This window comes from Gavia stellata, chromosome 16, assembly GCF_030936135.1.
Source record: "Gavia stellata isolate bGavSte3 chromosome 16, bGavSte3.hap2, whole genome shotgun sequence".
NCBI lineage: Eukaryota > Metazoa > Chordata > Aves > Gaviiformes > Gaviidae > Gavia > Gavia stellata.
The window spans coordinates 19,623,903-19,651,662 of NC_082609.1; the positions used below are offsets into that span (position 1 = coordinate 19,623,903).

The 27,760-nt window shown below is 46.3% G+C and overlaps 1 protein-coding gene across 1 annotated transcript in view; it reads left to right on the forward strand.

Moving 5' to 3' along the window:
• The first annotated feature begins 9,032 nt into the window (after positions 1-9,032).
• The window catches only part of CTNNA1 (catenin alpha 1), a 121,371-nt gene continuing 102,643 nt past the window's right edge, over positions 9,033-27,760 (forward strand). Inside the window, exons 1-2 of the mRNA XM_059825178.1 lie at positions 9,033-9,109; positions 27,277-27,383. Of these exons, the coding sequence (XP_059681161.1) occupies positions 27,279-27,383 (105 nt within the window). The 5' untranslated portion in view covers positions 9,033-9,109; positions 27,277-27,278. The remainder of the gene's footprint in view (positions 9,110-27,276; positions 27,384-27,760) is intronic.

The window sequence follows — 27,760 nt, forward strand, 5'->3', positions numbered from 1 at the left end:
ACCTGTCCTTTCTCCCTGATCTGCCAGAAGCAGCCGGTACTTAAGGAACCACCCACCCCACCTAACTGGTGATAATTAACACCCAGGCATGAAAGCAAGTTGGCACACCTCAGGGTTGTGATAATTTGAGTTTGACTATGTCCCTGTGTGAACTGGCTCTGCTTTGGGGTGCTTGCACCCTGCTTTTGGGCACTACTCCTTCCTCCTTGTTCCTCATTACCCCATCCAGATCTCATTACTCTCTGGCGTTGTGCACGCAGTGGGCGATGGGGACCGGCACGCTCTGCTCCAGCAGGACAAATGAGGTTGTGTTTTTTTTTCCCCAGCATTTCAGCTATAAATAATTGAGCATTTTAAAACTCCATTTCTGCCACAAGACTCTAGAGGAAAGGGTTTGGATCTGATATACAGATATATTTTTAAGCAGTGAGAGATTGATTTGTGCTGCTCCTGCCCAGCTGACACCTACATTCGGTCACCTCAGAAAGGCTCAGCCTGCTCCTGCAAAGAGGAAAAATTGCTGGCTCCCGAGCAGCTCCGCTGCAACACTTGTGCTCTGGGACGCAGCGGTGTCCCAAGCCCTGGCAGTGGCACCTGGGAGATTTGCTGCTCCAGACAGGGCGCAGCATCAAGCCATCGGCTCGGGACATCCCGTGGCAGAGCAAAGCAAATGCCGAGGGCAGCCAAAGCCAGGGCAGTGAGGTAGCCCTCCGCAGAGACCTGCCCATGGGAACGGGCCCACGTCCCCTGGTGCGGGCACGGAGCAGACCTCCCCCACAGTTCAGGGTGTTTCTGTGTCTTATGTGGCTGGTTTCCAGGGAGGAATAACAGCTCGGAGCCTCAAGGCCTTTTAACTGGCTCTTCCTGTTGTTGCTTTCTGAAAATAACAATAGTGGGAGGTTTATGTTCCTTCTCTTTTTTCTTAATTCAATCTTTTCAGTGATGTTACAATTGCTTAAGTGGAGCTTTTGCTGATGTGATGTCAGGGTAAACTGTGTGGCAAAATTACAGCCAGCTGAATTAGCGCTGTGTTTTCTGCTGCTCTCGAGCATTTGCAACAATTATTAGCTTTCTAGCGCCTAAGTGGGTAGAGTGTGATCCTTCCACCAGCTCCCAAACCTCCAGTTGTCTCCATGCTCTGGATGGCACCAAGACCTGTCCAAAGTGCAGCGTGAGCTCTTGGGGTGACTTGAAGTGCCTGACATCATGCCTGCAGTGCCCCCTCCACAGCAATGCCACCTCTGGGTACCGCCAACAAGCTGGTGAGCAGAAATATGCTAAAGTTGCCAATACTTCCTTGGAAAGATCCAGAAATAAGCAAGTACCTTTCTATACACTGTCTCCTCTTTTTTAATCTAATACAGCTATACACACAAGAGGTGAGACCGTTTATCTGCTGCGAAGCTGCACAGACAGCCCTTTGGCACCTCATGCCCCATGAGCCGGACTCAGGCGAGTCCATCCATTCTGCCCACGCTTTAAAGCCATGTAACTGACCTGAGGTAGCTCCTCATCCCAAAACTAGAATTTGTCTGAATTTGCTTAAACCATTGAACAAAGCGGGTTGAGATAAATAGGGCAAGGACAGGAGAAGAAACACGTGTGTTCTCGAATGAGAAAGCCAGGGCAAGGATACTGCTCTTCTCACTGGCAACCGCGCACAGGCTGGACAGATCCAGACGGATAGGTGAGACCTAAGCTTCGCATTTCTACCTCTGCGTCATGTGTGCAGAAACACATCCTATGCAGTGACCAAGTTTCTGGAGAGCCGGGAGTGATCATTCAGAGGCATGGGAAAGCCCCAGACATACCACGTAGGAGACACCATTGAACCCAGCAGGATACTTCGTAAGTCAGTGTTACCTTTTCCTCCCTCACATAACAAAGAGCAGAGATCAGCAGAAAAAATTACTGGGTGTGATGCTCATCCTCTTGCTACAATACCCCAGGAGGTGGGAAACCCTACTAATTTTTCTCCTGGTTAAAAAGGATCCTGGTAAAAGGATTTATTCAAGTCCTGTTAGAAAATGCTGCCCCATTCTTCCTCCACCCTGGGGTACAGACACGCAGCATGGCCACCTGCCCATACGGACAAGCTCAAAGACAGGGAGGAAATGTGATTTTTCCCTGATGACTTTCCTCCCAGTAATCTCCGCTGCTATTTGTAATGGCAGCAGATACCGCATCCTCAGACAAAATCTGCTTTTCAAGTGATGATGTCCCTTTTTATAATAAATGCTGCCAACTCCCAGAAGTGATAGCTCACAAACAATCAGCGAGAGGACAACGGGAATGCTCTTTGAGATGCTGTGCAGAATAGATCATCCACTGTACAGCAACAAATCAAATTTAGGGAGAAGGAATTTGAAAACAAATTACCAGCAAGATATTTCAAGCTGACAGCAATTTGGAGCAACTTAGGTCTGTCTGGTAAGAACTGTATCCCTTTTATTTCCCTGTCAATAGCAAACTACCTTATAAGATTGGCTTCTCGTTGATAATTCTCTTGTCTGGAACAGAAACTCCAGAGTACACTTAAGTTGATAACTCTCTCTTTGATCACATTTTGGTAGCAATGCTTTTCACCTTGATGACAGGATTGCTCCCTTGGGATGAAGTTTTGATGCCTAAAAAGCTACATGATTGTGGGATTTCCAGCCCCAGGGCCTTCTGGTGCAGTGCAGGCAGCGTGGTCCTGGGCTTGGACTCAGAGCTGGGAATGGCGGGGATAGGAACCTGGGGCAGGAGCTGTGGGGATATGAGCGCTAACTTGCTTTGCCTCAGTTTCCCTGCTACTACAACAGTGTAAAACCCGCTCATATGTATTTCTCTCTTCACGGGAGAGGGATAATTAGTATCTGCTGGTAATACCTTCCCCTCGGAAGTGCTGAAACATGAAGGATTAAGGGTGCTCCTCCACGCCAGCCTGCAGCGTGAGAAGTGAGGACATCACCTCTTCGTGTGCCTAGAGGAGCAATGCGGAGCTTCGCACGGCGTGTGCGAGTTAGTAGGAGCACACAGGGAAGGGAATATCAGATATGATCAGATACAGTGCAACCACAGGCTTAGTACGCACGCAGCCCTGCCCTCGCTCTGGGTTAACGTAGCGGGTGGAGCTCAAGTGCAGTGTGGCCAAGAGAGACGCTGGGGTGGAAGTTGGGAGCGATCCCACTCTGCACACACGGGATGTGCATTTCTCCAGCATCCCGTTGACATAGCACTGAGGACTCATCTTGTGCTGAATGTGGTGCTAGATGTGTTAATTACGGAGGCACGTCATTAATGTCCGTCAGTAAGCACGGAGAGGACGTGGCAGGGAGGAATGTGTTGGGGGTAGAAGGGAATGCGGCAGTGCTGACATGCCCGGAGCAGGAGAAACATAAAAAGAATGCGCTAGTCTGTAATTTGCCTGCAATTTCTCCTCAGGAAGCAATGAAAGTTTACGACTAGCCGTGGCAATGCCCGTGTATCTCTTCCAGAAAGTGGCAGACAAAAATAGGCCGGAATTGCACTAAGTAAAAGAGAATTTTGACATTCCTTTGAAAATTCTTTTGGGCCAAGTGCCTCCCAGCCTATTTTGGCCAAGTACTTAGTACGAAGGATGTCAGCTGTGGCTGACAGTCATTTTGGCTGCCCTTGGTTTAGTGCAAGCCGGGCCCTGCTCATCGGCAGAAATAAGTCTCTGCCGAGGGAAGTCAGCCGATCAGGGCCGTTTGATTAGTTTAATCTTTTGAAATAGAAACGAAAGGATTCATGCCGGTTTAGCAAAGCCCTAGCTCCCCTCGGGGGTCGCGTCAGCCTCGGGACAGGAGGACTGTTTCCACGTTCTTTTCCCAGTTGCCCCACTTGGTGCTTGGGGCCAGCTTTTACCTTGCTGAAGCCTCGTGCAACGCTGCTGAGCTTCCAGGGAGCATGAAAGGGCGTTTGGTGCTCCGAGCGTAGGGTCAGGTGCTGTCAGCATGGGATTTGTTTCCTCCGCTGGCTTCTGCTTTGTGTCTAGCATTTGGGAATAACTTACTCATCAGGAGGGAGGAAAGCCTTGATCCAATGATGGTTTAAATGTGTAGATTAAGTTGTGGTCCTTTAACACCCTAAATGAAAATCACCCAGTACTTGTTTTGCACTGCATTCCCCCTGGATAAAGAAAGCAATCTACGATGCCTATTTATTCAAGCGGTGCCTTAGAAACTAAAACCTTATTGTCTATTCTCTATGGATATGAAATACTCAGTGATGTAACAGAGGCTCCATTTAAAATTAAGAATTTTTTTCCCCAGTGCCCTTGGCTAAGTGTTCTTTCCCTGCACAGTCCCACCTCTCCGGGAACCACATTTCAATGGTGCTGTACGCCCTTAGTCTTCACAGCATTTTAGGATCTTTCCAGATGGAAAGTGCCATAGAAATGTAAAACCTTATTAATTAAAGGCTGAAATAGATGCAGTGTGTGGAGGTCAGTGACTCATGCAGTAGAATTCTCAGGCTTCTGCTATGCATTGCCTCAGGGTGCTTTTTTGAATGTTCCCTTCTCTGGGGCTATGACAGTTTATTACACAAAAGCTGTGTGAACCGGAGGTGAATGCAAACTACTCTGGCTAGTCTGTTCCCTAGTTTGCAAAGCAGCAACCAGTGAACCCAGTTCATGCTGAGCCTTTTGGGACAGCGTAATTTCTCCTCATTATGGTTTCTGCCTGTTTTTTTCAGGGGGCCTGTGCTGTAGCGTGTGTGCGCGGGGGGATGCTGCTTGGTGCCGGCAGCCCCTGTGCTCGTGGTCATGCTGGTGTTACGGATTGCTTCTGGGTTTCTCTTTCCAAAGGCTCCAGGAGCGCTCGGCGATGGACAGTGCTTCGGTTAGGATCCGGTGGCTTCCTGAGTATCAACCGGCGCATGTTTCTAGGAGACAGATTTTCCTGGAGAGGGTGGGCAGTGATGGTGAACACAGCAGTCGTAAGTCCCGGAGCAGCGAACGCCCGTGGCCGTAGCTCTGGCTGGCACAGCCTGTGCCAACCTCAGAGGCATAGCAGCATTGATCAAGGCAGCCAGGTCTGATCCTCGGGCAGCCAGCGGTGCCAGAAGGAATCCCAGTGTAGATGCAGATGTACTGGTAAATCCGTTCTCCTCCTGACTGAGGTTGGATGTTTTAGTTATGCTGCTGCGATGTACAGCTTAGGTGGCGTAGCTGCAGTCCCACCAAAAGCACCACCTACAAGCGTTTCCACCCTGCTAACGCAGTCCTGAGGCATGCATGGCCCCGGGACATTGGGATTTGCTTCCTGGCTGTGTGGATGTTGACTCCTAACTGGATCTTGGGAGACAATCTTCTTTATGTATCTATCTGAGCCCTGAAGAGGAATGGTGATGCCTCCCAGCTGCATGGGAACGCTGAGACCAATACCGGGGAGCCCCTGGAACTTGATGCCATAGCATGCATGAGATGACGTTTGTGCCAGACCCTCAATTTTGTCACTTTGCTAGGTCGCTGGCTTCATCAGAGCCACCAGTCCTCAGAGGATGCTGCATTTTGGGGTAACCCCCGTAGCAAAGCTCACCCAGCTGCGAGATCCCTACCCTGCTCCTGGCCCCCTCGCTGACAGATCAGGGACAGGCACCCCTGCAGAGACAGCGGCGGTGACAAGGCTGCACGGTGTAACTGCTCTTCTGCGGTCAGCGCAGCTGGTGGCACAGCGCGGCTGTCCTGGGGCTGTCCTCTCTGCACAGCATGACATCAGCTTGCAGATAGCCTCAACCCTCTGGTATTTGGACCCTGAGATTCTTTTATCATATTTTTAGTTTTTCCTCTTTCTATTGGTTGACTGCTGCCCACTCAGCCTCTAGTGCAGCGACTTCTGCCTGTCATTACACCGCTCTACATCTGTTCTGCTTTTCCTCATTCCTTTTATTTCCTTTCCTCTCTCGTTCCCTCTTAATTCCCCCATTACCATCTCCTGCCCCGGCAGTCCCGTCTTTGCACCCCTCACTTCTCTTTCAACACTCACTTCTCACAAATAACAAAACTGAAACGCTCTTTTTAAAAATCACAAAGATCAAACATACATTTTGAAATGGGCATGAACATATGCATGGAGCAACCACTTCATTTCAGCAATGTTGTCACAGAAATAGAAAATCCAGTTCCAGCTGAAGCATGTAATTTAGACCCCGTGTACGCTGGGACTAGCAAGAGCATAGTTACACCAGGTGCTACAAAAACAAGACCCCCTTGACACACAAACGTAGGCCAGGATTTAACAGCGAAAGGCCAGCTTTCCTGCTGTGACTATGCCCACACGGGTGTCTTCAGGTGGCACTAGTTAGGGATTGCCCTTGTGCACACATCTGACTAATGCGGATACGCTGCCAGGAGTGTGCAATCACCAACCACGTTCTGCTCTTACGTGCTACACCTCGAATTGCCCTGACAGAGGCGAGACTGAAAGCGTTTGTTTATTTTATGCACTTAACAACATACCCGCAGTATCGCTGTGGCGGCCTCTCCTCCTCGCCTGTCCTCTCTGGCTTACGTTTGGTTTTCACCTAGCGAAAAGGGGCGAGAGAAACATTTAAAAAAACCCAGGCAAATGGGATTACAAACCCACAAACACTGTTAAAAGGGAGATCTGGGGTCGAGCAGAAAACTTCTAACTCATTTCAGAAAATGGATTAGATTTCAAGCTGCCGGCACAGCCTGATGCTCTCTTAATGACATTTACTGGATGGGAAGTGTTAGCTATTGTTCCTGGGTGCCTGTCTAAACAACACCCTGCATTTTAGTCTCGTTGCAGAGCCTGCCACCATGCTCCAGAGAGAGCTGTTAATTAAGAGACAAAGTCCAATCTCAACCTAGTTGGCTCTATTTTTACACAATTTTATTTTTTGTTTGCTCAGTCTTTTAACTCGCTCCACGAACCAACAGAGCTGCCAGCTGATCTACTTTTTGCTTTACTTTTCAGTGGTGCAGTGCCGAACATGTGATTCTCCACAACTCCAGGCCTTCTACCTTTGAGTTTGTAGTTTTAAAAGGGATTTTTTTTTAAATCTGACATTTTGTCCTGAAAGGATGTGCGACGTGCAGAACCGCCGAATGTGGAAGCCACCACAGGAGGCCAAGACATGATATTAAAAGGAGTAATGAAAGAAAGCAAGCTATTGAAGTGTAAACTCAATTTTACTGAGAGTATGCTACAGATCAGAAATGAGTAGTTTGAGTCCCTGGTGCAACTGACACCAAAATATTAATGGTTTGGTACAAGGAGGAAATAAAAGAGCTTAAAAAATCTGTTTTCTCTGTGTTCCCAGAGGAGAACCTGTTTGTTAAGGCACTGAAGACCCTGTATTATTTTAATAACATGTATCTCAGTCAGTATCACAATTACAGATCTCACTTTCTTTCGATTAACTTCACTCACCAACAAGGTTGGACTCTTGATCCCTATTTTCTTTCTGGATTGTAAAACAACGGTACTCTGTTTATTTCCTTGTCTTGGATCCCTTTCTTGGATTAAACCTGCAGGAAGGAAAAATGCAATCTAAATCACTGCAGGACACCGTCTGTCTTCCTGCAGGAAAGGCTTGCAGGAGTACGGCAAAAATAGGAAACATGGCCCTGCTAATGCCATTGAACCAGGACCCGGAGGAAAGTCATAGTCCTAAACCGTGGTGTGCCTTGGCCGTGACATGGAGCTGGGGGCCGATCCCCTCGTGAATCTGCATGGACTGCCCGTCTCCCTCAGCTAAATTACGTACCTTAAATGAACTTACCTCCCTGGTAGGTTGCCCAATCCCTCTATATTTTGCTTAATATCCAGGATGGAGCAAGTAGATTCAGGTATCTCAGAAGCGCTGGCAAATGAGTCATGAAATGTATTAAATTTATTCAGTTGTTTTTTACAGTCCAGGACAAGTGTAAGTTCTGTAGAGACATTTGTATGAAAAACTATCTCAAAACACATGACGAAAAATCCCAGAGTAATTTGTCATAGGACAAAAACGGTCCCTCTCACACAAGAGGCTCACTGAGACTTTTCAAAGAAATCTTTGAAACAAGTTACCGCTTAAAGACAACTCTTCCCATCTGCCAACCTGCCTCTCTGGGTTGAGTTTGGGTCCCTAAAACCTCCCTCTCTTCTGAGAGGGGCTTTGGTGACCCAACTGCTGGTCCCTCAGGGACTTCCCCTGTCCCTTCTCAGAATCACGGAATCACTAAGGTTGGAAAAGCCCTGTAAGATCATCAAGCCCAACCATCACCCCAACCCCACCATGCCCACTAAACCGTGTCCCGCAGGGCCACGTCCACACGTTCCTTGAACACCTCCAGGGATGGTGACTCCACCACCTCCCTGGGCAGCCTCTGCCAGTGCTTCACCACTCTCTCCATAAGGACATTTTTCCTCATATCCAGCCTGAACCTCCCCTGGCGCAACTTGAGGCCGTTTCTCCCCTGTATTCTTGTTATTAGAGACGTTGGCAGAAACCCAAGACTTTTCCTAAAAGCAACAGCCCTCGAGAAGGTTAACAGACTTCAGCTTTTCAAAACCCAACACCGATTTACCAAACCCAAGAGGAACCCCGCTGTCATTTTCCCCTCCATCTCCCTCAAAACCCATCACCTCCCACTTCCCCCCACCCCTTTCCCCTCCTGCACCACCTCAGGCAGACAAAGCCAGGTTTGCCCCTCAAATGTTTGGATTCTACCTCAAAAAACGGCGTCCACCCCGGCTTTAGAGAGCCTGAGCTGAGGCGGGGGGGGTCGGGGGAAACCTCCCTTTCCCCCTGAGGGGCCGAAGCCCGCCCGCCGCGGCTCTGAGGAGGGCTGGAGGCGGGCGGGAGCCCCGCGGGGCGCCCTAAGGGCGCCCCGCGGGGCTCCCGCCCGCCTCCAGCCCTCACCTGAGGGCGGGCGGTGCCGGGAAGGGCGCGGGGGCGGCGCGGCGGGCGGTGCCGGGAAGAGCGGCCGGGCCGGGCCGGGGAACGCGGGGCGGGGAGGCGCCCGGAAGAGCCGATTTCCTCAGCGGGACGGGAGCGGCGTCGAGAGAGAGAGAGAGAGAGAGAGAGACAAAGCGGCCGAGGGCCGGACTGAAGCGAGAGGCGGCCGTGAGGCGATCCTCCTGCTTCCCCGGTAAAAGTTGTGGGGGTCCTCGGGGGTGGCCCCGCCGTCCCGTTTCTCTCCCTCGGAAACTTTTGCGAGGCGGGCTGGGCCCCGCCGGTTCTCTGCGAGGGGCGGCGGGAGGCTGAGGGGCGGGGGGAGCGGAGCGCGGCCCGGCGCGGCGGGGAGGAGCGGGCCGCGCCGCCGGCTGTGGGGAGCGGGCCTGGGCCCGGGCCGGCCGCGCTCGGAGGCCGCGCTGGGCCAGGCCGGTGTGTGTGTGTGTGGGGGGGGGGGCTGGAGGCCGGTTTGGGGGGTGGGGGGGTGGGAGCCGGCTGTGTTTTGGGTTGATGAGCGTTATTTTCCGGAGGAAAAGCGGCGGACAAGCCCGGTTCCTGGAGAAGTTTCGGTGGCAGCGGGGCTGTGGGAGAGGCTCCTCCCCGCGCAGCCGGACACAGCCCGGCGGGGCCGTCCCGGCGCCGCTCTCCGGCGGTGGGCCCGGGCAGGGCGGCCGCGGGCAGGGCTGTCTGCCCGGCCGGCGACACCGGGTTGCTCTCGGCCCTGGTGTGCGCCTCCTTCGCCTTCCCACCCCCCGAGTTTCTCTTGGCGGCGCAGCCGAAGTGAGCATCCTCCCTCTCGCCCGAGCTGCTGTTTCTGTTTCGGTACACAAACCAGCCTCTCCTCACCGGGAACACCCCCCTCTACTTAGCTTGGCTCTGCCACGTTTTTTGACACCCACCTCTAATCTGCTAGTATGCAGTAAGGCGAGTGCTTCTCCTTCACTGACAAGAAGTTTTGTGCAACTTTTTACAGCCAAAAAGTAGAGAGAGCGTATCAACTCTTAGCCACTGCTTTATGCACGACCCTCGTCCCTCTGGTCATGGGGTCGCTGGGTGGTATGTATCAGCTGGCTTTTCTTCATTACTCACACTAGTTCAAACCACTTGAAATCTTTCAGACTGAAAGCTTTCAGGAAAGTCTGTGGCGCACTTATATTTAGTGAAGAATTGGACGTGGACAAGGTGTGCTTCCCTGCCTGTTTGCCCGGGGCCTGCCTGCCCTGCCCAGGAGGCGACGGGTGTCTGCTGGCGAGGGTGATCAATCGCTCACTCGCCCAGTCTGGGGTGTGAGCCTCCGTGACCCTGTCCTCGTTCCAGCTTTCAGAGTTATGACTCAAGGCATGTCTGGCTTATCTGTATTGAACTAGTCTGCGAGCTCTTTGCTGCCCCCCCCCCTTTTTCTTTTTTTTTCCCCCTTTGTCTTTTGTTTTTTGATATGGGGGTTGTGTGAAAGGTATTCTTGGTGCTTGAGTTACTTGTTTCCTGCGTTTTTCCTGCACTGTGAGTGGGGAGGTGGGAGAGGCTCTGTGAGCTGCACTCTTGTGCTAATGCACATCCTCGGTCCTCCTGGCTACGCCAGGCTTCGCCAGGCTTCGAGTACTTTAAAGCCCAGCTAAATGCTGTGGTTTGTTTTGGTTTGGGTTTTTTTTTTTTTTAGCTCCTGGGTTGGTTTGTGGGCAGGTTTGTGTTTAAATGGAGGCGAAAGCCCAGCTTGCTTTACAATATGTGCTGTGTTTTGGGTACCCTTTGGTCTGTCTTGGGGTGCTGAGGCCACGTTAAGTGTTCAGTAGGACTTGTTTCTCCCTGCTGAATTGAAACTTTTTGTTTAAAAAGGGTGTAATGTTATCTTCAGTCACTAACTGTTTTTTATTTATGGAGAAACAGTTTTTAAAACATCAAGGAAATGTTTTTTGACTTTTCTCAGGAGAAACAGACAAAGGCTTATTAGGTTTTGTTTTAAAAAGGCTTTGCCCTAACCTTTTCCATAATAAACAACATGCCTTCAGTCTTTGGGTTTTTTTCAGCCAGCTCTAATAATAGGCCTCTGCATCAGAGATTAAAAGTTTACGCAAGGTGGCAGGGGGGAGCACAGCGGGCAGAGATTAGAAATCCTGTGCCCAAACTGATGATTTAAAATACCAATGTAAATGTTTACCTCACAATAAATTTTCAAGCTTTGTGAAACATCAGCATTTCTGTGCTGACATATGTAATGGCAGACATTAATGTGCAGCTTCTTCGTAGGGCTTCCATTGGTCTGATAAAGTTAGCTGAAAGATGTAATAGAAAAGTAATTTGTGTTTTTCTCAGCAGCATGAGTATCTTCCTTCTGCAGCTGTAAGATTGAGAAACTGATCTTGCAAAGGAATCCACATCAGTGGAAATGTTTGAGCTGGAAATATACTTTAGTGGGACTTCAGCCCTGCCTCGAAATGATATCTACTGTTACTATTCAGTTTCTAAATTACCTTTCTTATGCAGAGAATTACTTAGGCTCACAAAAATACTTAGCAGCAAAACCAGTCTACTCATCATAGGTGGATAGTAAGGCTAGTCTAGAGTGAGTACCTACATGGCCGTGATATTTCTGTTAAAGGACTTGCTGTATTCAGTTTTACTGGCATCTCTTATCTTTGCTGGACACTAAAGGAAACATGATGAATAAAAGAGGACCGAGTATTGTTTTATTAGGACAGTGCCATATTGAGGCAGTCATCCAACATGGCAATGAATGCCTGTTGTTGTTGTTTTCTACTATTGTGCCTTAACTGGAAATCACTCAAATTCTTGTGCTGTGGAACTTTAATGTGTATAACCTTGAGGATTTGGATCCTTTACTACTCTGGGAATTCGCCGTAATTTAGTTTTACAGCTAATCTGGACTAGCTTTGTTCAGTGAGCGTATAGCTCATGCGCAGGTTAAACAGAGTTGCAGCTTTAGAGAAAATGCAGATGTTTGATAATTACTACTTTTAACTCCATGCTATTTTAATCCAGCATATGAGGCTTAAAATAGAGTTTACCCACAAAACTGTACACTGGCACCCTTACTGGAGGAGCTACGCTGAAAAGACGAGTGTTGAGAGTGACCTGCTGCGCTGCAAAGCGGAACTGGGTGCAAATAGATTTATTGAGGTAAAGAAATCACAGGAGGAATGCAGTTGCTGCAAATGTAAGTGGGATCATTCTCCTTGAATGACTGAGATTTGTTATCTTCCAGTCAGTGTGAGGATGGGTGTTAACTCCGGTTTCTGGTGTGCAGTGGGTTAGTATAGACTCTTCTGTTGGCAAATCTGATACTTAAATATGATTCATAATTCCTCCTTGACTTTTTTTATTTAAAGAGCCAGCTACCTTTTCCCTAAACACCGTTACAAATTTTTGTTCGTTAATCCCAGATGTACTACGGAAAACATCTGCTAGTCCTTTGACGTGTGTTTATAAATAGCTCTGGTGGAATCGGAGAGGAGTAACCTTTTTTCCCTGTGTTTTATGAAGTGATAGTTTAGATCTGTGTATTTAATGATTTCTAACACAGTTTGCAAAGGGAAATTAATCCCCCAATCTACTGACATTACCTTTTGTTACAATTTTTCTAACTTACAAGACAGCTACTTGACTAATCATTTAGATTCGTAAGAATATCTTCTGAAAGGCTTTAAGTTGAAGCATCTATGGATGGAAAAAGCAACTTTGAGGCCAGCTATAGGTACAGGGATAACAGTTACCAAGGTAGAGAGTGGAACAGTGCTGAGAACATGAAACCAAGCTGGATGCCAATCGGTTCCCCAGTAGATCTGTGTTAATACATGGAATGACACAATGAGGGAGGAGTGGTGATGTATATTACAATCTAAGAGCGAGTTAAACTCCCATAGTATTTCCAAGGCAGTGAGGGGGTTGAGAGTAAATAAGCTAAGGAACTAGCAGCAGTGTGGCAGGTAGGTTTTCACTGTTGATAATGAGATATAACAAGCTTATGGTGTGCCTTTTTGCCAAACAACACCCGATTTTCTAAGCTATCTGTGCCCTGTTATGGAACAGAGACGTGTATGACTGTGTGTACTTCAGAAGCATTTCTGTGTGGAGCTCGCGTCGGGGAGCAAATGAGACGTTAGTGGAAGTTAGAAGAGGCTGTAAGCCTATTAGTGCACCTTGCTCTGGAGCAGCCTTCAACAGCTACTCTAAGAAAGAGACTGGAACTAGTGAGCTTGTGGATAGCTGGTGAAGGACTGGGAGAAAAAGACTTCTTAAATTTTCTTTTCCTGGAGATTAACTGAATGAAATGAGGAGAGAGCGTAGGCCAGACACTTCTGTCCTTGATGTTGTTCAGCACAAGATGGAGAGGGCGCTTAAGTAAATACTAAATTTGCTGCTTTGCAGTTAATAGGAATTAATGCTATTAGGAACTTGTGACTTTGATGTCATGTGTGGTTTTTACCCCTTCCCCTGCCTTTCTGCCGTGCCCCCCCCCCCCCCCCCCCCCCCGCCAAGGGTTCAGAGAGTTTCCATTCGCTGTTTTGTTCTGGGTACTTTTATAGGTGATATCTATGCAGATCTAAGACTCTAAGGGTGAGATTCTTCTTTCCATATCTTTTTCTGGATGATAGAAACTCAGCACAGAAGACCCACTTAAATAAATGGTCTGCACAGGGGCTGTGCTAGCAATGTAGCTTTACATAGCCAAAAGGGTCAGTTTAATTTTTTTATGTAAAGAGGGCTGAGCTGTATGCCTATAAAACAGTCTTTAACATGCATAACACCAAGCAGGTCAGTATTCGTCTTTGTAAAGCACTCTTGAGATCTTCAGCTGAAGCTGTAGATGGGTAAATGGTTTTTTTAATTGACCAGAATAACAATTCAGAAACAGCGTTGTTGAATAGCAGAGGGCAGAACTGGTGGTATACTGAGAAGCAAGAAGGTGCAAGTGGGTGTTCCTCTGTGTAAATGCAACTAATAAAGACGTATGCCTGTTCTTTCCCCACTTCCTTGCAAGAAAATATGTCCTTGTAATGTATACTTCTAAAACTGATTTCCTTTAGCATGACTTAAAGACCTAGCAAGTCTCGTTGCTCAATGTTGAAGAGTTGCTCAAGATCTTGGATAATTCTTGATGGACTGTGGACAAGCATGCAAATGACAAGTCTCATATAAACCTCACGTACAATTTACCAAGAAGTTTATTTCAACCGGTACCTGATGTCCAGGTCTTTCAGAGTCTAAGCATCTTAAACTTAAATTATTTAATCACTTGAAGGATGATAAGTTGAACAATGAACTGGAAGTCATGCACGGGGGACTTGATGCAATCTGATTACTATAGCTGAGAGGTCCATCCAGCCCAGTGTCCTGTCTCCATGACCCTCATCATGAGGTTTCGGCTGTTCTGCTCCTATCAACTTTTTATTAGTCTAGCCCTTGTCCGCGGCCCTAAACTACAAGCCCTTCGCCTGGCCTTGGCCAAGCTGGCTGTTAACACCACCAGAAGGAGGGAATAAGACAGGAACTCTGGGGGTTGTTTCCATTCCTGCTGCTTGTCACGCTGTTGAGCAGAATCCTCTGGCTCCTTTGTTGCCTTTGAGGAGTGATGAATGCTCTTGGGCAGTGTCTGGTGATACCCTCTGGTTCCCTGGTCATAATTTTTGACCCTTGCCACCTTTCTTTTTATTGATCCCTGCAATCATTTGACTTCCCCTCCCTGTATTCTCCCCCCACCTTTTTCTTGGGTGGTGGCAGTATAAAAAGCCATCCCTAAAAAGGAAAGCAGCAGGCAAGCAATAAAACAAGCAATAAAACCATGAGAAAAGGGCAGTCGAGTAGCATTGCTTCCCTAAGGTGCTGTGCCAAGCTCCTGCAGTGTCGGAGCTTCCTAAGCCAGGAGTTGGAGCCCGGGACGACTTCTGTTCTGCAAATTTGTCCATCAGCTCTCATGGCCGGTGCCCAATGCTGGCTGGAGCGCTGCTCGGCTTCTGATGCTGGCGGGCTCGTCTGCAGGTGCAGACCGTCTGTCCCTTTGCTGTATTCTGTAGGCTCAGTTCAATGACTTAATTTCCTTTAAATTTAGAAACCTGCTTGAGAGGTGAAAGGCTTCATACAAGGTACAAGTGAAATGAAAGACACGACATATTTTTTGAGAGAGTAAAAAGCAAGGATCTGGTTTGGCTGTATGAAAAGCTCTGGAGTGGTTTAAATTTCTGTACAAAGTATGGCTTTGTAGTTACTGCCACTTCCACTTTTTGGAAGATGTGTTTAATTAGAAACCACTGCTGTTACAGCTGGAAACGCATTCCTAACTACCATTAAACAATGCATCCTGAAAGCAGAGATGTGGGGAAGGTTTTTAGGGAAGTGAGCATATCCCTTATTTGTTACTCCATGTCATTTCCACTGCTGGTGGAGTCCTTAATCACAGTACTTTTATTTTGTACTGGTAGAGAGAAGAGTGCAATATGATTGTGTGGGTGTTTTTTTCCCCCTCTCCTAGCTGGGGTTAGGGAGAAAAAGTAATGACATAAATGTACATAAACAGTAGAAAATGACATAAACAGTAGAAAAACAAACAAAAAGCTAGAAGGTTTGTTTGTAGCAAAACAGAATAATGCAAATTAGTTGTGCAGGGTTAAAAGCTTATACCCTCACAAAAAAAAGTTAATTTCTGTTCTGTATGCATCAGTACTTTAGCATCAGGTGTTTTAAGCTGTTTTACTTAGTTTGCAGGAATTGGTTAAGACAATTTGATTATGTTTAACAGAATATTATCATGGGCCCAGGGAAAAGTCAATGGTTATCTGTGAAAGATGCAGCGTTCAGCAGAACCAGATGCAGAGCGCTGGTGCAAAGCCAATTGAACAGGATTTCTTAGCTCATCTGTTTTTTGTTCGGTAGCTTTGTCTTGTTTCCTGTTCCTGGGGGTGAGGAGAAGGGGTGGAGAGAGAAAAATGTGTCTTTAATCAGATATAAGTTGTTTTCCACTCGGTGAATGGCTGTGTTACCTAGCTTAAAATCCCCTTTTTTTTTTTTTCCGGCAAGACCAGCCAAGCAATGACTCCGTCTTCTCAAACCTTCCAGTTCCTTCCTGTTGCTTTTATGAAATGTGGTTGGGTCAGTGACTTTTTTTAAACAGAAGTTGCTTTAATTGGTCATCCATATGCTAAGGCAGTGACTCAAAAGGATTCCTGTCCAGGCAGATTGTTGTGAGCTCTGATTCTCATGCACCACTGTGCACCCTTAGCGAGCTTCTGCTTGACAGAAGGTGGTTATGGCTTTGCAGGTAACTCTGGTGAGCATCCAAAAATTAATCGCAGCAGTGTGTTTTTATTATTACTTGCTTTGCTCTTCTGGAGAAGCTGCAAAGTTCTCATCAGTCAGTGCCCTTTGTGTTCTCAGTGGCTGCAGCCTTGTTGACAGTTTGCAGGGAGAGGAGATGGTGTGTGTTAGAGCATCCTACCTTACATATTCTTCCAGGTAATTGCAGTCATTTAGAAGACGCTTAACTCATCCAAACAATGCTTGTGCATTACATTCATGTTCACTCTTCTTCCAGGGGTTTGGGTTTGTGTTTTTCCGTGCCCCCCCCCCCCCTTCTTAACTTGCACCATGTGTTGGTGGAGCTGCAAGTTGAGAGTTGTCTAGGAGCATGCAGTGCAATTCTTCTTCCACTGAAACTAATTCATTGTTTATAGCTAAGAGATGCTGTTGAAGGTTGCCCTGAGCATAAAGTGAAATTCTTGGCCTTACCACTTGTGGGTTTTATTATTCCTTTTTTCTTTTTTCTTTAAAAATTACAAAGCAATTATTTTTGAGGTAAGACTGACAGTGTTCCTGAATCAAAGTGAAGGACTGAAAAGGAATTCTAAACGACTTTTTCTGAAACTTTAGAAAACCGTTTACTTTGAAGAATCTTTACGCTCATGTTCTCCTTTGCTTCAGTGAGTGCTGCTCTTCTAGTAGCTTTTGTAGATGGAGAAAACTGGAAAACTTTTTCACTCTTGTAACGCTATGAATTTTTGTTACGTAGTCTTTAGTTGCTACTGTGCTGGGCATGCAATTGAGAGAGAATATGGTATTTAGTCTCTGTTAATACAAGACTGTCCATTTCCACCATGTTGAAGTAAATTGTCTCTTATCAAACCTCTAATTATAGGAGTTTCATTTTTTCAAAACACGCATGTCAGCTCAAACAACTCCAGTATTTGTATACTTCTGACTGTTTTAAAATTGTTAATGAAGGCCTAGATTTAGAAGATGTGGTCAGCTAAAAGCACTGAAGGGTATTGCATAATAACGTATCAATTTAGGAATGAAAACGCAGTTTGAGTGGGGTCAGATTCTGGTTATTTCTGACTTTATAGTGTCAACAGCACTTTTTATTGCAGATGGAGCGCTGAAGAAGATCAGAACAAAGATACCCAGGTTTTCTTTTCCTTTTATTGCCAGCCATCAGTGGTTTTTGCAAGCTAAGCAAGAATTAATTTTGCAGCAGTGGCAAATTCTTGTGCCAGCTGATCAAGTAGGCTAATTTATAACAAACTTTTTCTTATTTGAGGAATACTTGTGGCAAAAATCAATTTGTTAAAAGGTTGCCCCTTCTTGCATTTACTGTTAACTTAAGGTTGGTAATTGGAACCTGTGCTAGTGTAGTTTGGGGTTCGAAGAGCCGTGCTCTGTAGCCACAGCCTAGTTATTAGGGCTTCACTGGCTGTGTATCCCTAGGGTCTGAAATGCATACTGTGGTTCCGAGAGTGGCAGTAAGCTGTTCGTCCATTCTGTCCTAATGATTTTAGGGAAGCGTTACACAGTTTTCTGCCTCAAGGGTGGGAAGAGACACTGCGAGGTGGGGAGGGCTCTCACTACTTGAATCAAAGTGGTCCAGCAGATGTGCAAGTCTCGCCTGGGCTCTACTATCCCTCTCTCCGGGCTGAGTCCCCTTGTTTTGTTTGAAAGTGCTATCCGTATAGGCTTAAATGTGAGAAATGTGGCTGAGAGGGGACTGGGGTTTGGGAGTTTGAAGTTGTCATTGCTGCAGGGGTAAGTTAGTTGAAAGTTGTTGCTTTTTGCTTAAAATGCAAGTGTGTTGCCCTTCTGCGTGGCCGGAGTGTCACTGTCCTGATCCAAAGAGCACGCAGCTAAGATACAGCAGTTAAAAATCAAGTGACTACTTGTTCTGATTTTGGAAGTTATCTTTCATGGTGTTAGTATTGTAGGTCTTCAGCATAAAATGCACCAACTTTATTGTCAAGACTGAATGAGTAGATTTATTATTAATAGTAATAGCTCACTGCTCATCACACTTTCTTGTTAGAAAAAGTATGTGTTTTTTAGAAAACACATGTTTAGAAAAAGCATCAGTTTGCTTTATGTAGTTGGAATCCTGCTTGTGTTTTGGAAACTGAAGACTGTGCAGAAATGAATTGGATGCTTGTTGGGACGTACCGTGGGACATACTGGGATATCCATGTGGACAGTTAAATGGATATAAGCATGAGTTTGGTTCTTGCATTCTTTTAGGATGTCATCCATGAACTGGAGCCTTAATATAATATAAATAAGCAACTAATTGCCTGTGCTTGCCGTGAATTGTCTTGCCATGCACCTCCTTTCTAGCTCCTTTGAGGCAAAACAATCCTGGCAAAAATAAAATTATCAGAGCCTAACGCTTTTGCAAATGAAGGCAAGAGGCTGTTGTTAGCACTGGCGTCTCCAAAAAATGGTTTATCTGTAGCTGTGAAATCACTGCTGTGGTCCCAGGAACACCACAGTGAAGCTGCTCGTGCAGAGCGGGCCTTCCATCCTCTTAATGATGGCTAGACCAAAATGAGGGCGTGAAAACCTGTTGTTACAGAGTGCATTCCTGGTTTTGGAATGAAAATAAGTTACTTGTATCCACGGTACTATAGCAGTTGGGAAGCTGTTAAGACATAGCACATACTGCTTTGGCAAGTGTGTTGCATCTTAATCTGGTGATGTGTCCCATGCCTGCTTTCACGTGGTGGTGCATGGTATAGGGCGGGCTGTGCTTCCAGAGGGGAAAAGGTGATGGGCTCCCTATGGCAGGCTGCTGGCTTCTATAACAAGGCAGCAGGCAGGAGATAACACCCAAGCAGAAGAGAAAAGAGTTATAAACTTAATTGATTTTTGTAGGAACAGCAGATCAGGTTGCATCTCTTAACTCAGTAGCAAGGTTTAAAGATTTGCTAAACAAATGGAGAAGTAGAGAAGCATTTGTTTGTTACTGGCTGTGCAAGGCTTTCTGAGTGGTTTCAGATACCTCTCTATAGGCTTTCTCCACAAGAGCAACAGAGAGAAAAAACCCATGAAAACAGATTATGAGAGCTGGATCTGGAATGGTACTGGTGAGGAATAGGCTTGTCTGAACCGGAATTTCTTCTTTTTACTTGGCTGGTTACTACAGTCCTGTGAAAAAATGTGTAGCATATTTGATTACACTCAAGTTACAGAAATGATCTGATAATCAAAGAATATACTCAATGCAACATCTGAGTTTGTATTCAGATTTCAGATTGTGAAATTCTAATAGTAAGGATTTCTAAGGAGGTAGCATCTTCATGGCATTTATGGTGGAGGAGGAGATGCAGTAGCTGAGCAGATGAAATTTAAGGTTGAAGGCAGTGTTAGAAGAGGATGACTATCTGTTTTTGTTTGCATATACTTGGCATTAAATAAAACCAGTTTAAATCAAACCTGCTTACATCCTCCTTGAAAAGCATCACATATACCAAACATCCTTGACTAGCAGCTATTCAGCCGCTAAGAGGAGTAGTGCTTTATTTGTGGAATGGGGCAGACACATTTATTTGGAGACTGTGAAGGGAAAGAGGAAAGAATGAAACACTTTTTTTTTGTGGATACTCTTAGTTATATGGAAAACAGTTTTGAACTGTCAGTGGGGCATGATGAAACCCCTGCATGTGAGCTGGGATTAATAGGAAATGTGCCTTAACCTTTTTCAAACCAAAAACGTTCATAAGATTTGTTTTAATGGTGTATGTTAGCTATTCAATGCCCACAGATCTTCATCTGCTCGGTCTTGTCCTCCACCTTCAGCAGGGGTGAAGGATCCCTGCTGGTTATCAGATGGGTTAGGTACTTAAGTAACAAACCGAACAAAACCAAAAGGATTCCCTTGGGAACAGGGAAGCTGGTTCACTTTCTGGCTGGAAGATAAAGGTGTTGTGAATCCCACCACGTTCCATGCTTATGACTTGGGTGATGGAGTAAGGGCTGTTCTCAGTACGTTGCACAGAGTATCCAAAGACAGTCTATAAGCACGGAAGAGGACGGGATTGTCATCCAAAATGGCTGTGACTACTTAAGGTAATATTTTGCATCTTATTGCTTTCTCTCATAATGCAGTCAAGTACATATTACTGTGCCTGGGCCCAGTCAGCTGCACAAAATGGGGAACAACTAGGTGGGTAGCAGAAAGGGCGTTAAAATGGAGAATGTCCTCCCGGGTATAAAATGTTCTTGTACCGTATTCTTTTGTTAGGTTTTTTGGAGAGCATAATGCTGGAATTCAGCATGCGGTCTATTGTGCTTGGCCCAGGTTAGCCCCCCGCTGTGCTAGTGAAACCGCTGTTTGAATACAGTCTTCCCTAAGAAAAACCAAAAGAGAATGGTGAATGTAGTTAAAAGCTTTTAGAAAGCAGCCTGTCAGGATAGTTAAAATTTGAAGACTGATAGAAGATGGCATGTAAAAGACTCTTGAGGTAGCACAGGGTGGTGGGACTTAAGTTGCAGTGCAGGAGATGGGCAGTTAGATCTTCTGCTGTGTAACCAAAAGAGATTTGCTTTGGTCTGGAGGCTGCAGGATCTCCTGGTACAGAGCAGGTTGAACGTACTAGCTCAGTAGTGCCTGAGATAACAGCCAGCACTGCCTTCGGGCGCACGAGGGAGCGCAACCTGGAAAAACAGGACCATGAGCTTTGGCCTTTCCGTGATTCTGTTAGTGTGCAGAGCTCGCTGTTGAAATAGAGCTCCTTCATGGGCTTTTTTTGAAAAGCCTTGGGTGCCTTCAGGACACTTCTGCGAAGAAGCTGCAGAGCTACATTCCTACACTTGCCGAAGTCTAGAAATTATTTGCATGCCAGCATTCTGGAAGTAGGTACCTGAAATTATTCTTAAAACCTTGAATTACCAGTTTTTGAAAACTCTACGACCTTTATTTGTGGCTTTTGGAAAGAGCACTGTATGCATATCACCTTCAGTGCATTCACGGCAGGCCAACTTGTTCGACGTGGTACGTAAATGCAGCCCCAGCAGTTTAATACATCCTTCTGCTCAGGTTTGTGCGCTCACGGATCCTGAGCTGGGCTGGGACCTGCCCTGTGGTGTATTGCTTGGGGGCAGAGCTCATCTCAGTGCTGCTGCAGTCCCGTCCTCTTCCCTGTGCAGTCCTGCCACCTCCTTCAGGACAGTAAACTGGCAAGGTAGTTTTTATAGCTACTGGCTTTCTCTGAGACCATTTTAGCTCCCTGAAGTGGCTCACCACATCAGGTGTGTGCTGGTGTGGGTGCCTGTTTGAGGCAGTTTTGTGGCAAGGAGAGGAGCAGTAGGACTGTGGCAGCACTGCTTGAAGTAGTATGAAATGTAACAGAAACCTCTTCTTTAGCCGTTGTGGGGATCTTGATTCGTTGTATAAAGCAAGGGGCAAGTTGTCCTTGGTTGACTCTGCTTCCAGAGCTGCTAGTTGGCTGGAAATTGTGAAGTTTCTGGTGGCAATAGGGCAATCTAACAGTGGCTTCTTTAAACTATTCTTTCCCCACCCTCATGTCCTTGCAAGCACACTAAACCCCAGTAAGATACAGTTGCATTACTCTTGAACCATCTATGACAATAATGAGCACCATCATGACCAGTGTAATAACCTGAAGGGTTTACAGTTAACGTGCTGGGCTGTGAGCATGGTTTAGGGTAGGAAGGCTCTGCAGAGGGATCTGGACAGGCTGGATGGATGGGCCAAGGCCAACTGTATAAGGTTCAACAAGGCCAAGTGCCGGGTCCTGCACTTGGGTCACAACAACCCCATGCAACGGTACAGGCTGGGGGACGAGTGGCTGGAAAGCTGCCCCGCAGAAAAGGACCTGGGGGTGTTGGTCGACAGCCGGCTGAATATGAGCCGGCAGTGTGCCCAGGTGGCCAAGAAGGCCAATGGCATCCTGGCCTGTATCAGAAATGGTGTGGGCAGCAGGAGTAGGGAGGTGATCGTGCCCCTGTACTTGGTGCTGGTGAGGCCGCGCCTCGACTGCTGTGTTCAGTTTTGGGCCCCTCACTCCAAGAAGGACGTTGAGGTGCTGGAGCGTGTCCAGAGAAGGGCGACGGAGCTGGTGAGGGGTCTGGAGCACAAGTCTGATGAGGAGCGGCTGAGGGAGCTGGGGTTGTTCAGTCTGGAGAAGAGGAGGCTGAGGGGAGACCTCATCGCGCTCTACAACTACCTGAACGGGGGTTGTGGGGAGGTGGGTGTTGGTCTCTTCTCCCAAGTGACAAGTGACAGGACAAGAGGAAATGGCCTCAAGTTGTGCCAGGGGAGGTTCAGACTGGATATGAGGAAAAATGTCTTTCCGGAGAGAGTGGTGAAGCACTGGCAGAGGCTGCCCAGGGAGGTGGTGGAGTCCCCATCCCTGGAGGTGTTCAAGGAACGTGTGGACGTGGCCCTGCGGGACATGGTTTAGTGGGCATGGTGGGGTTGGGGTGATGGTTGGGCTTGGTGATCTTAGAGGTCTTTTCCAACCTTAACGATTCTGTGATTAAATGTGCTGGGAGGGTGTTCCTGCCCTCTGCAGTGGTTCTGCTTGATGCAGTGGTACCTGGTTCAACTTGGCTGCAACATCCAACTTTGCCCTGTGTTTCCACTCGAAGGGCTGTGCCAGCTGACATAGCCATCTCCTCTTGCCATTGCCGGTTCTGCTCGCAGTGGTATCTGTGGTGGCACGGTGAACCAGATGGGGATCTCAGCCCACCCTGCAAAAATGGATTTCTTTCCTTCCAGCCAAATCGGTTCTTCCCCATCTGGTTAATCACTCAGCCGTGGGGAAAGCTGTGCCAGTATGGAGGGGGTGTCATGTGAAGACAGGATTGAGTTCCTAGAGGGGTGTGGGAGGATGAATGTTGGTTTTTAAGCAGCTTTCCTGTGCTTATGAAACCACAGGCTGGGCAACCACAACTCCTTGTGCGGTGGTGTCTTTCTATATATTCCAGCTCTTCAGATTCAGCATCGCTTGCTCTCTTCCGCTGAGTGGTCTGTGCTGCTTTGTCCTTGAAATTCCTGCTTTGAGTGCATGCGCTGCTGCATGTCCTGTGCATGGTAGGTCTGTGGCATGGAGAACCTCTTCCCACATCAGCTGGGTCATCGCAACTGTCTGAAACCTGTGCTACGCTGGCCTGCGGTTGGGTCCATTTTCCAGAGGATGTCCTTGTTCTTTATGAGATGTTGCAGTTATTGCAGGTGTCGTGGGAATCATTGCGTGCTCTCAGAGAGCCAACAATTAAGCACTCTGCTACAATATCTCTGACTTGGTTTACTACCTGTTGCCATATCTGAATTCAATGAGGCAAGAGCTTGAGCGGTCACAGGGACAAGACAGGTTCCAGAGAATCGGAGCGTTCTCATGGCGGGAGTGCAGCCCTGCTTTAATGTGGCCCTGGCGGTTGTCCTTTTATCCCCTAAAGCCACCCCATTCACACAAGCGTTTGTAAGCTATAGCCTGTTACTGTATTTTTCACAAGTATTTAACTGAATAAACATATTTACTGCAATGTACAAATGATATCCAAGTCATTGCTACCAAACAGTGTATTTGCGATCAACCCATGCTTTTTAGATAAATTTCAATGAAGTTCATACTAAGTGGTTTTATAGACCATTACTTTTGGCCAATTCGTGAGCTATCATACTAACGTGTTTTCAGATGAATTGCCTTCATTATCCTGCTAATACAATTAATGTATCTTCTCATGGTTACCTCGTCCTGCACTTTGTTTCTGCGAGACGTGTAACAGCATTAAGTATATAGAAACGGCTTTTTACCTAGAAACCTAATGGGCTTTCCAGAGCTATGGGTAGGTTTCTCAGAAACCGTAAAGGCTTTCAGCGTATTTTTCTTGGCTTCTTACGTAGGAAGCATTCATGCTGAGCTAATCGGGAGGGAATAAAACAGTGAAATTCCTTGTGGGGGGTAAGATATTACCGGGGGTGAAGGACATTTCACAGCTTGCCCTGTGCCAGCATCTGGGCCGTGGCACAAGCCAGTGCAAAGTTGGACCAGCAAAAGAAAAAAGGGGGTGTTTGGGAGAGAAGGATGGTTAGTGAGTTCACAGGACTTAGTAATAAGTGTCAGAGGTAGGGCGAGGAAGAGGAGGTGGCCATCCTCCACCATCCTGCAGTCAGCTCACTGGGGGTCCCTGGACCTGCAGCCTGGCAAGCCTTCTGCTGCGGGAGCTGGGACCCTTCACCTGCACCTTCAAGTTTTTTGGTTTTTAAAACAGTCAGAAATATTATACATATGCTAGCATGGATCAGTCTCTTCCTATTCTCTTTTTTAAGCTTTCAGCTTTTTAAGTTTTCTTTCTCTCCAGCAGTGTAGGCACTTGGAGCGTGGGCGTAAGTGGAAAGCTGAATGCAGGTTAGGTGAATATTCCTGCTTTGCACCTTGCGAAGTTGTACTTCAGTGTATGACAGCGTGTAGGCTTTTCAGGGTGTCGCAAAAGAGTGGAATGCACCTCACTCAAAAGAGAGAAGCAGCAATATGTTTTATTGAGGTAGAATAATAATTTGACAGGGTTCAATAAATTTGATGTAATTTAACGAAGTTTTAACAGTGGTTTACCAAGGTTCAATAAGTTTGATGGCAAGGTTCACTTTATTAATTACTGCATGGAAGAAACATACAAAGGAAAATTGAGTTAGAATCAAGTTAGAATGATTCACACAGAGACCGGAGACAAAAACGGTAAGGAACACCCTCCCGTTGAGTCACAAGGTTCAGAGTGGACCCCCTTGCTTTCTAAATTCCTGATGGAGCTTAGGTGCGGCTAGGTCCAATCTTAGTCTCAGACTTGGACAGCAGTTTACGTCTAATGGAATTATCTATACAAAGTTTATAGTAATGAATATTTAATAGCTACATGGATTAGTAATGTTTCATTGGTATTAATTCAGCGTGCTATCAGTCACTTGCCAAAGATCTGCTGTTGGTAAAAGGTCTCTCTGCCTCGAGGAGCGACCTTGAGAGGTGTCCCAGCTCAAGGGGAGATCGCTGCCATGCTGCCTAGCGGGGAGAGCTCAAAGAAGGCTCACGTAGGCTGTCGTATTTATGGGATAAAGTGGTTGGCTCATAGTCAAATTACATGTGATGGGAAAGGTATGCATGAGACTCCTTGTACCCACAACTTTCTTTGTTCCTTGATAAATGAGTCTTGGAAAAGCCACCCGTGAATAGCAATTCGTGGGTTAATCGCATGATTCATGGGTTAATCGTTCCAAGCTTATATGCATCGATGCTCACTGTGTCACTCTGCTCCTTTGAGGGTTTTCAGAGAACAGATTGAAACTAGAGGAGTTCTTGGCCCGCCTACAGCTCAGGCCTTTGTCTCCTTTGGAGCCTGTACCAAACTACCGCTAGTTTGGTTCGGGGGTCGAGTGCATCCGCCACAGAGGGCAAAGTTGTGTTTTCAGTACTTAATCTATTGTATCGTGTCCGTGCTGTGAGAAAGCCTGTGTAATCTTTCAGGATCAGCCTGCCACGAAGGTGCTGTTGACTGAAGCCAGGTGATGCTAAGCCCTGACTTCTTTACGCCCTCTCAGACTGAGCTTCTCAAGTGCCCCAGAGATTTTATTCTTCAACAGGAAACAAGCAGCCACATCTGTGCTGTTTCGGCACGTTTAACTGTCAGTGTCGGTATAAAACGGTTGGTTGTTGGTATGTGTTGTAAACATTTTTGGTTACCAAAATTAGTGCCTTGCCTCCTGCTTAAAAATAATGGGACGTTGTGCTCGTCTGGCAGCTCGGGGACATCTGGCGCTGTCAGAGCAATCTGTCTGCTGAGATGCTATGCAGACAATGCCCTGTCCAGAGTAAGATTTAAAAATATCGGCTAATAAGCTTTAAAACAACTTCAACAGTAGGTGCTTAGGAAAAGGGGTGGAAGGGAGACTTTGGAAATGTATTTCTCTTCCTGACTTGTTAAAAAATAAAAAGTTACAAATGTGGGCTTAGTCTAATCTTGAATTTTGAGGGTAACCCAAAGCAGGAAGAGCTGGAATTTATTAAGTCTGAAGTGGTATGAACTGGTTTTATGGACCTTTAAATACTTTGAATCAATTTTTTTACTGAAATTGTGGTTCTGGTTATTCCTTCGTTGTGCTGTACAGCATCAGTGTGTTAATCTAGCGATCTGTTGTAGTTCATTATTTTGTTTAGACTACTGGTTTCAAAAGCAGAGCTATTTTAGCAGTTTCACTAAACTTTTCCCATAATTGTATTTGCTGTTCCATTGGGATGTTGATATGAAACTGTAACGGGAAGGAACAGCTCAGTGACAGCTTTTAACAGCTCTCTTCATGCAAATCTGCTTTTCGCTCCTATGTAAATGTTAAGGGGAAATGTAGTAGATACGTAAGCTGTTAAATATGAACCAACTGGTTTTTCTGGCTTTATGAGGCTTATATTCACTATTTTACCTTTGTACTTCCAAAAGGTGAATTGGATGAATGTGTAGGTTGAATGAGTTGAGTTAGAACCTGGCTCCTGGTTTGACAAAGCGTTTTGGGATAGTGACTCATGGTGGAGCTGAGCAAACTGGCAGCTTTCTGGTGCTGTTGAAGTCGAGGTGTTCCCTTCTGTTCCCCCGGGACGTTGGGCAGTGTCTCAAAGCCGGTCTGGGAGCAGAGGACAGCCGGCCCTGGACGGAGGCAACAGAAATCGGGAAGGGGTTACTTGCTTAGCCTCCAGCTTTGTGGGTAAAATGCCCCCGTTACCCGTGAGGTCCTCTTTCATTGCTGGGGGACCACCGATGAGCAGACCAAACATTGCCTATCTTGTCCTTGCTCTCATAAAATACTGTGGCTTTTGGATAGGTTTTGGTGTGGTTTTGTTTGGTTTTGTTTTTGTTTCTATTTTCTAACCAAAACATAGAGGTAATTAATGCCTGTATATTGTCATAACAAGCATTTTTTTTAAACTATCACAACTTGAATCAAAACTGGTATTTCTGAAGACAGTATAACCTTAATTTACACTGAATGGCCATGTTGTGTGTTTAATAGCCTCCGTTTTGTTTTTAAAATACATTCCAACAGCATTAATAAAAATAAATTGTATTCATATAGCTCTTTTCTTCTTCTAGAAATGACTGCTGTTACTGCAGGCAACGTTAACTTCAAATGGGACCCTAAAAGCTTAGAGATAAGAACACTGGCTGTTGAAAGACTACTTGAACCTCTTGTTACACAGGTAGGAAAAAAAGGAGGGTGAAAAAAACCTTCATAAGGATGATTACCTGTTTTGATGTATTATTTCAATTAAGTGGCTTTCAAAGCTTAAATTCCAGAAGTAAAAACACTACAAAACTAAAGATGGAAAAAAGTATACAAGTAATTTCTTTGTTTGGTTTTATTGTAACAGAGTTATTGGGCATGAGTCTAGAAAGACTGTGCTTCTTCAGTGCCTAGTAAGACACAGTATTTCAATTAGAAGTGCAAAAATGCATGTTATAACTAATGTTCCATTGCTGCTGTGCTGTTTGTCACCTGTATTTTGGGTGGTATGCTGCTTATTTGTTGAGTCTTTAAAAAGCTGTGCTATGTATCATTTAGAAACTGGTATTTGGG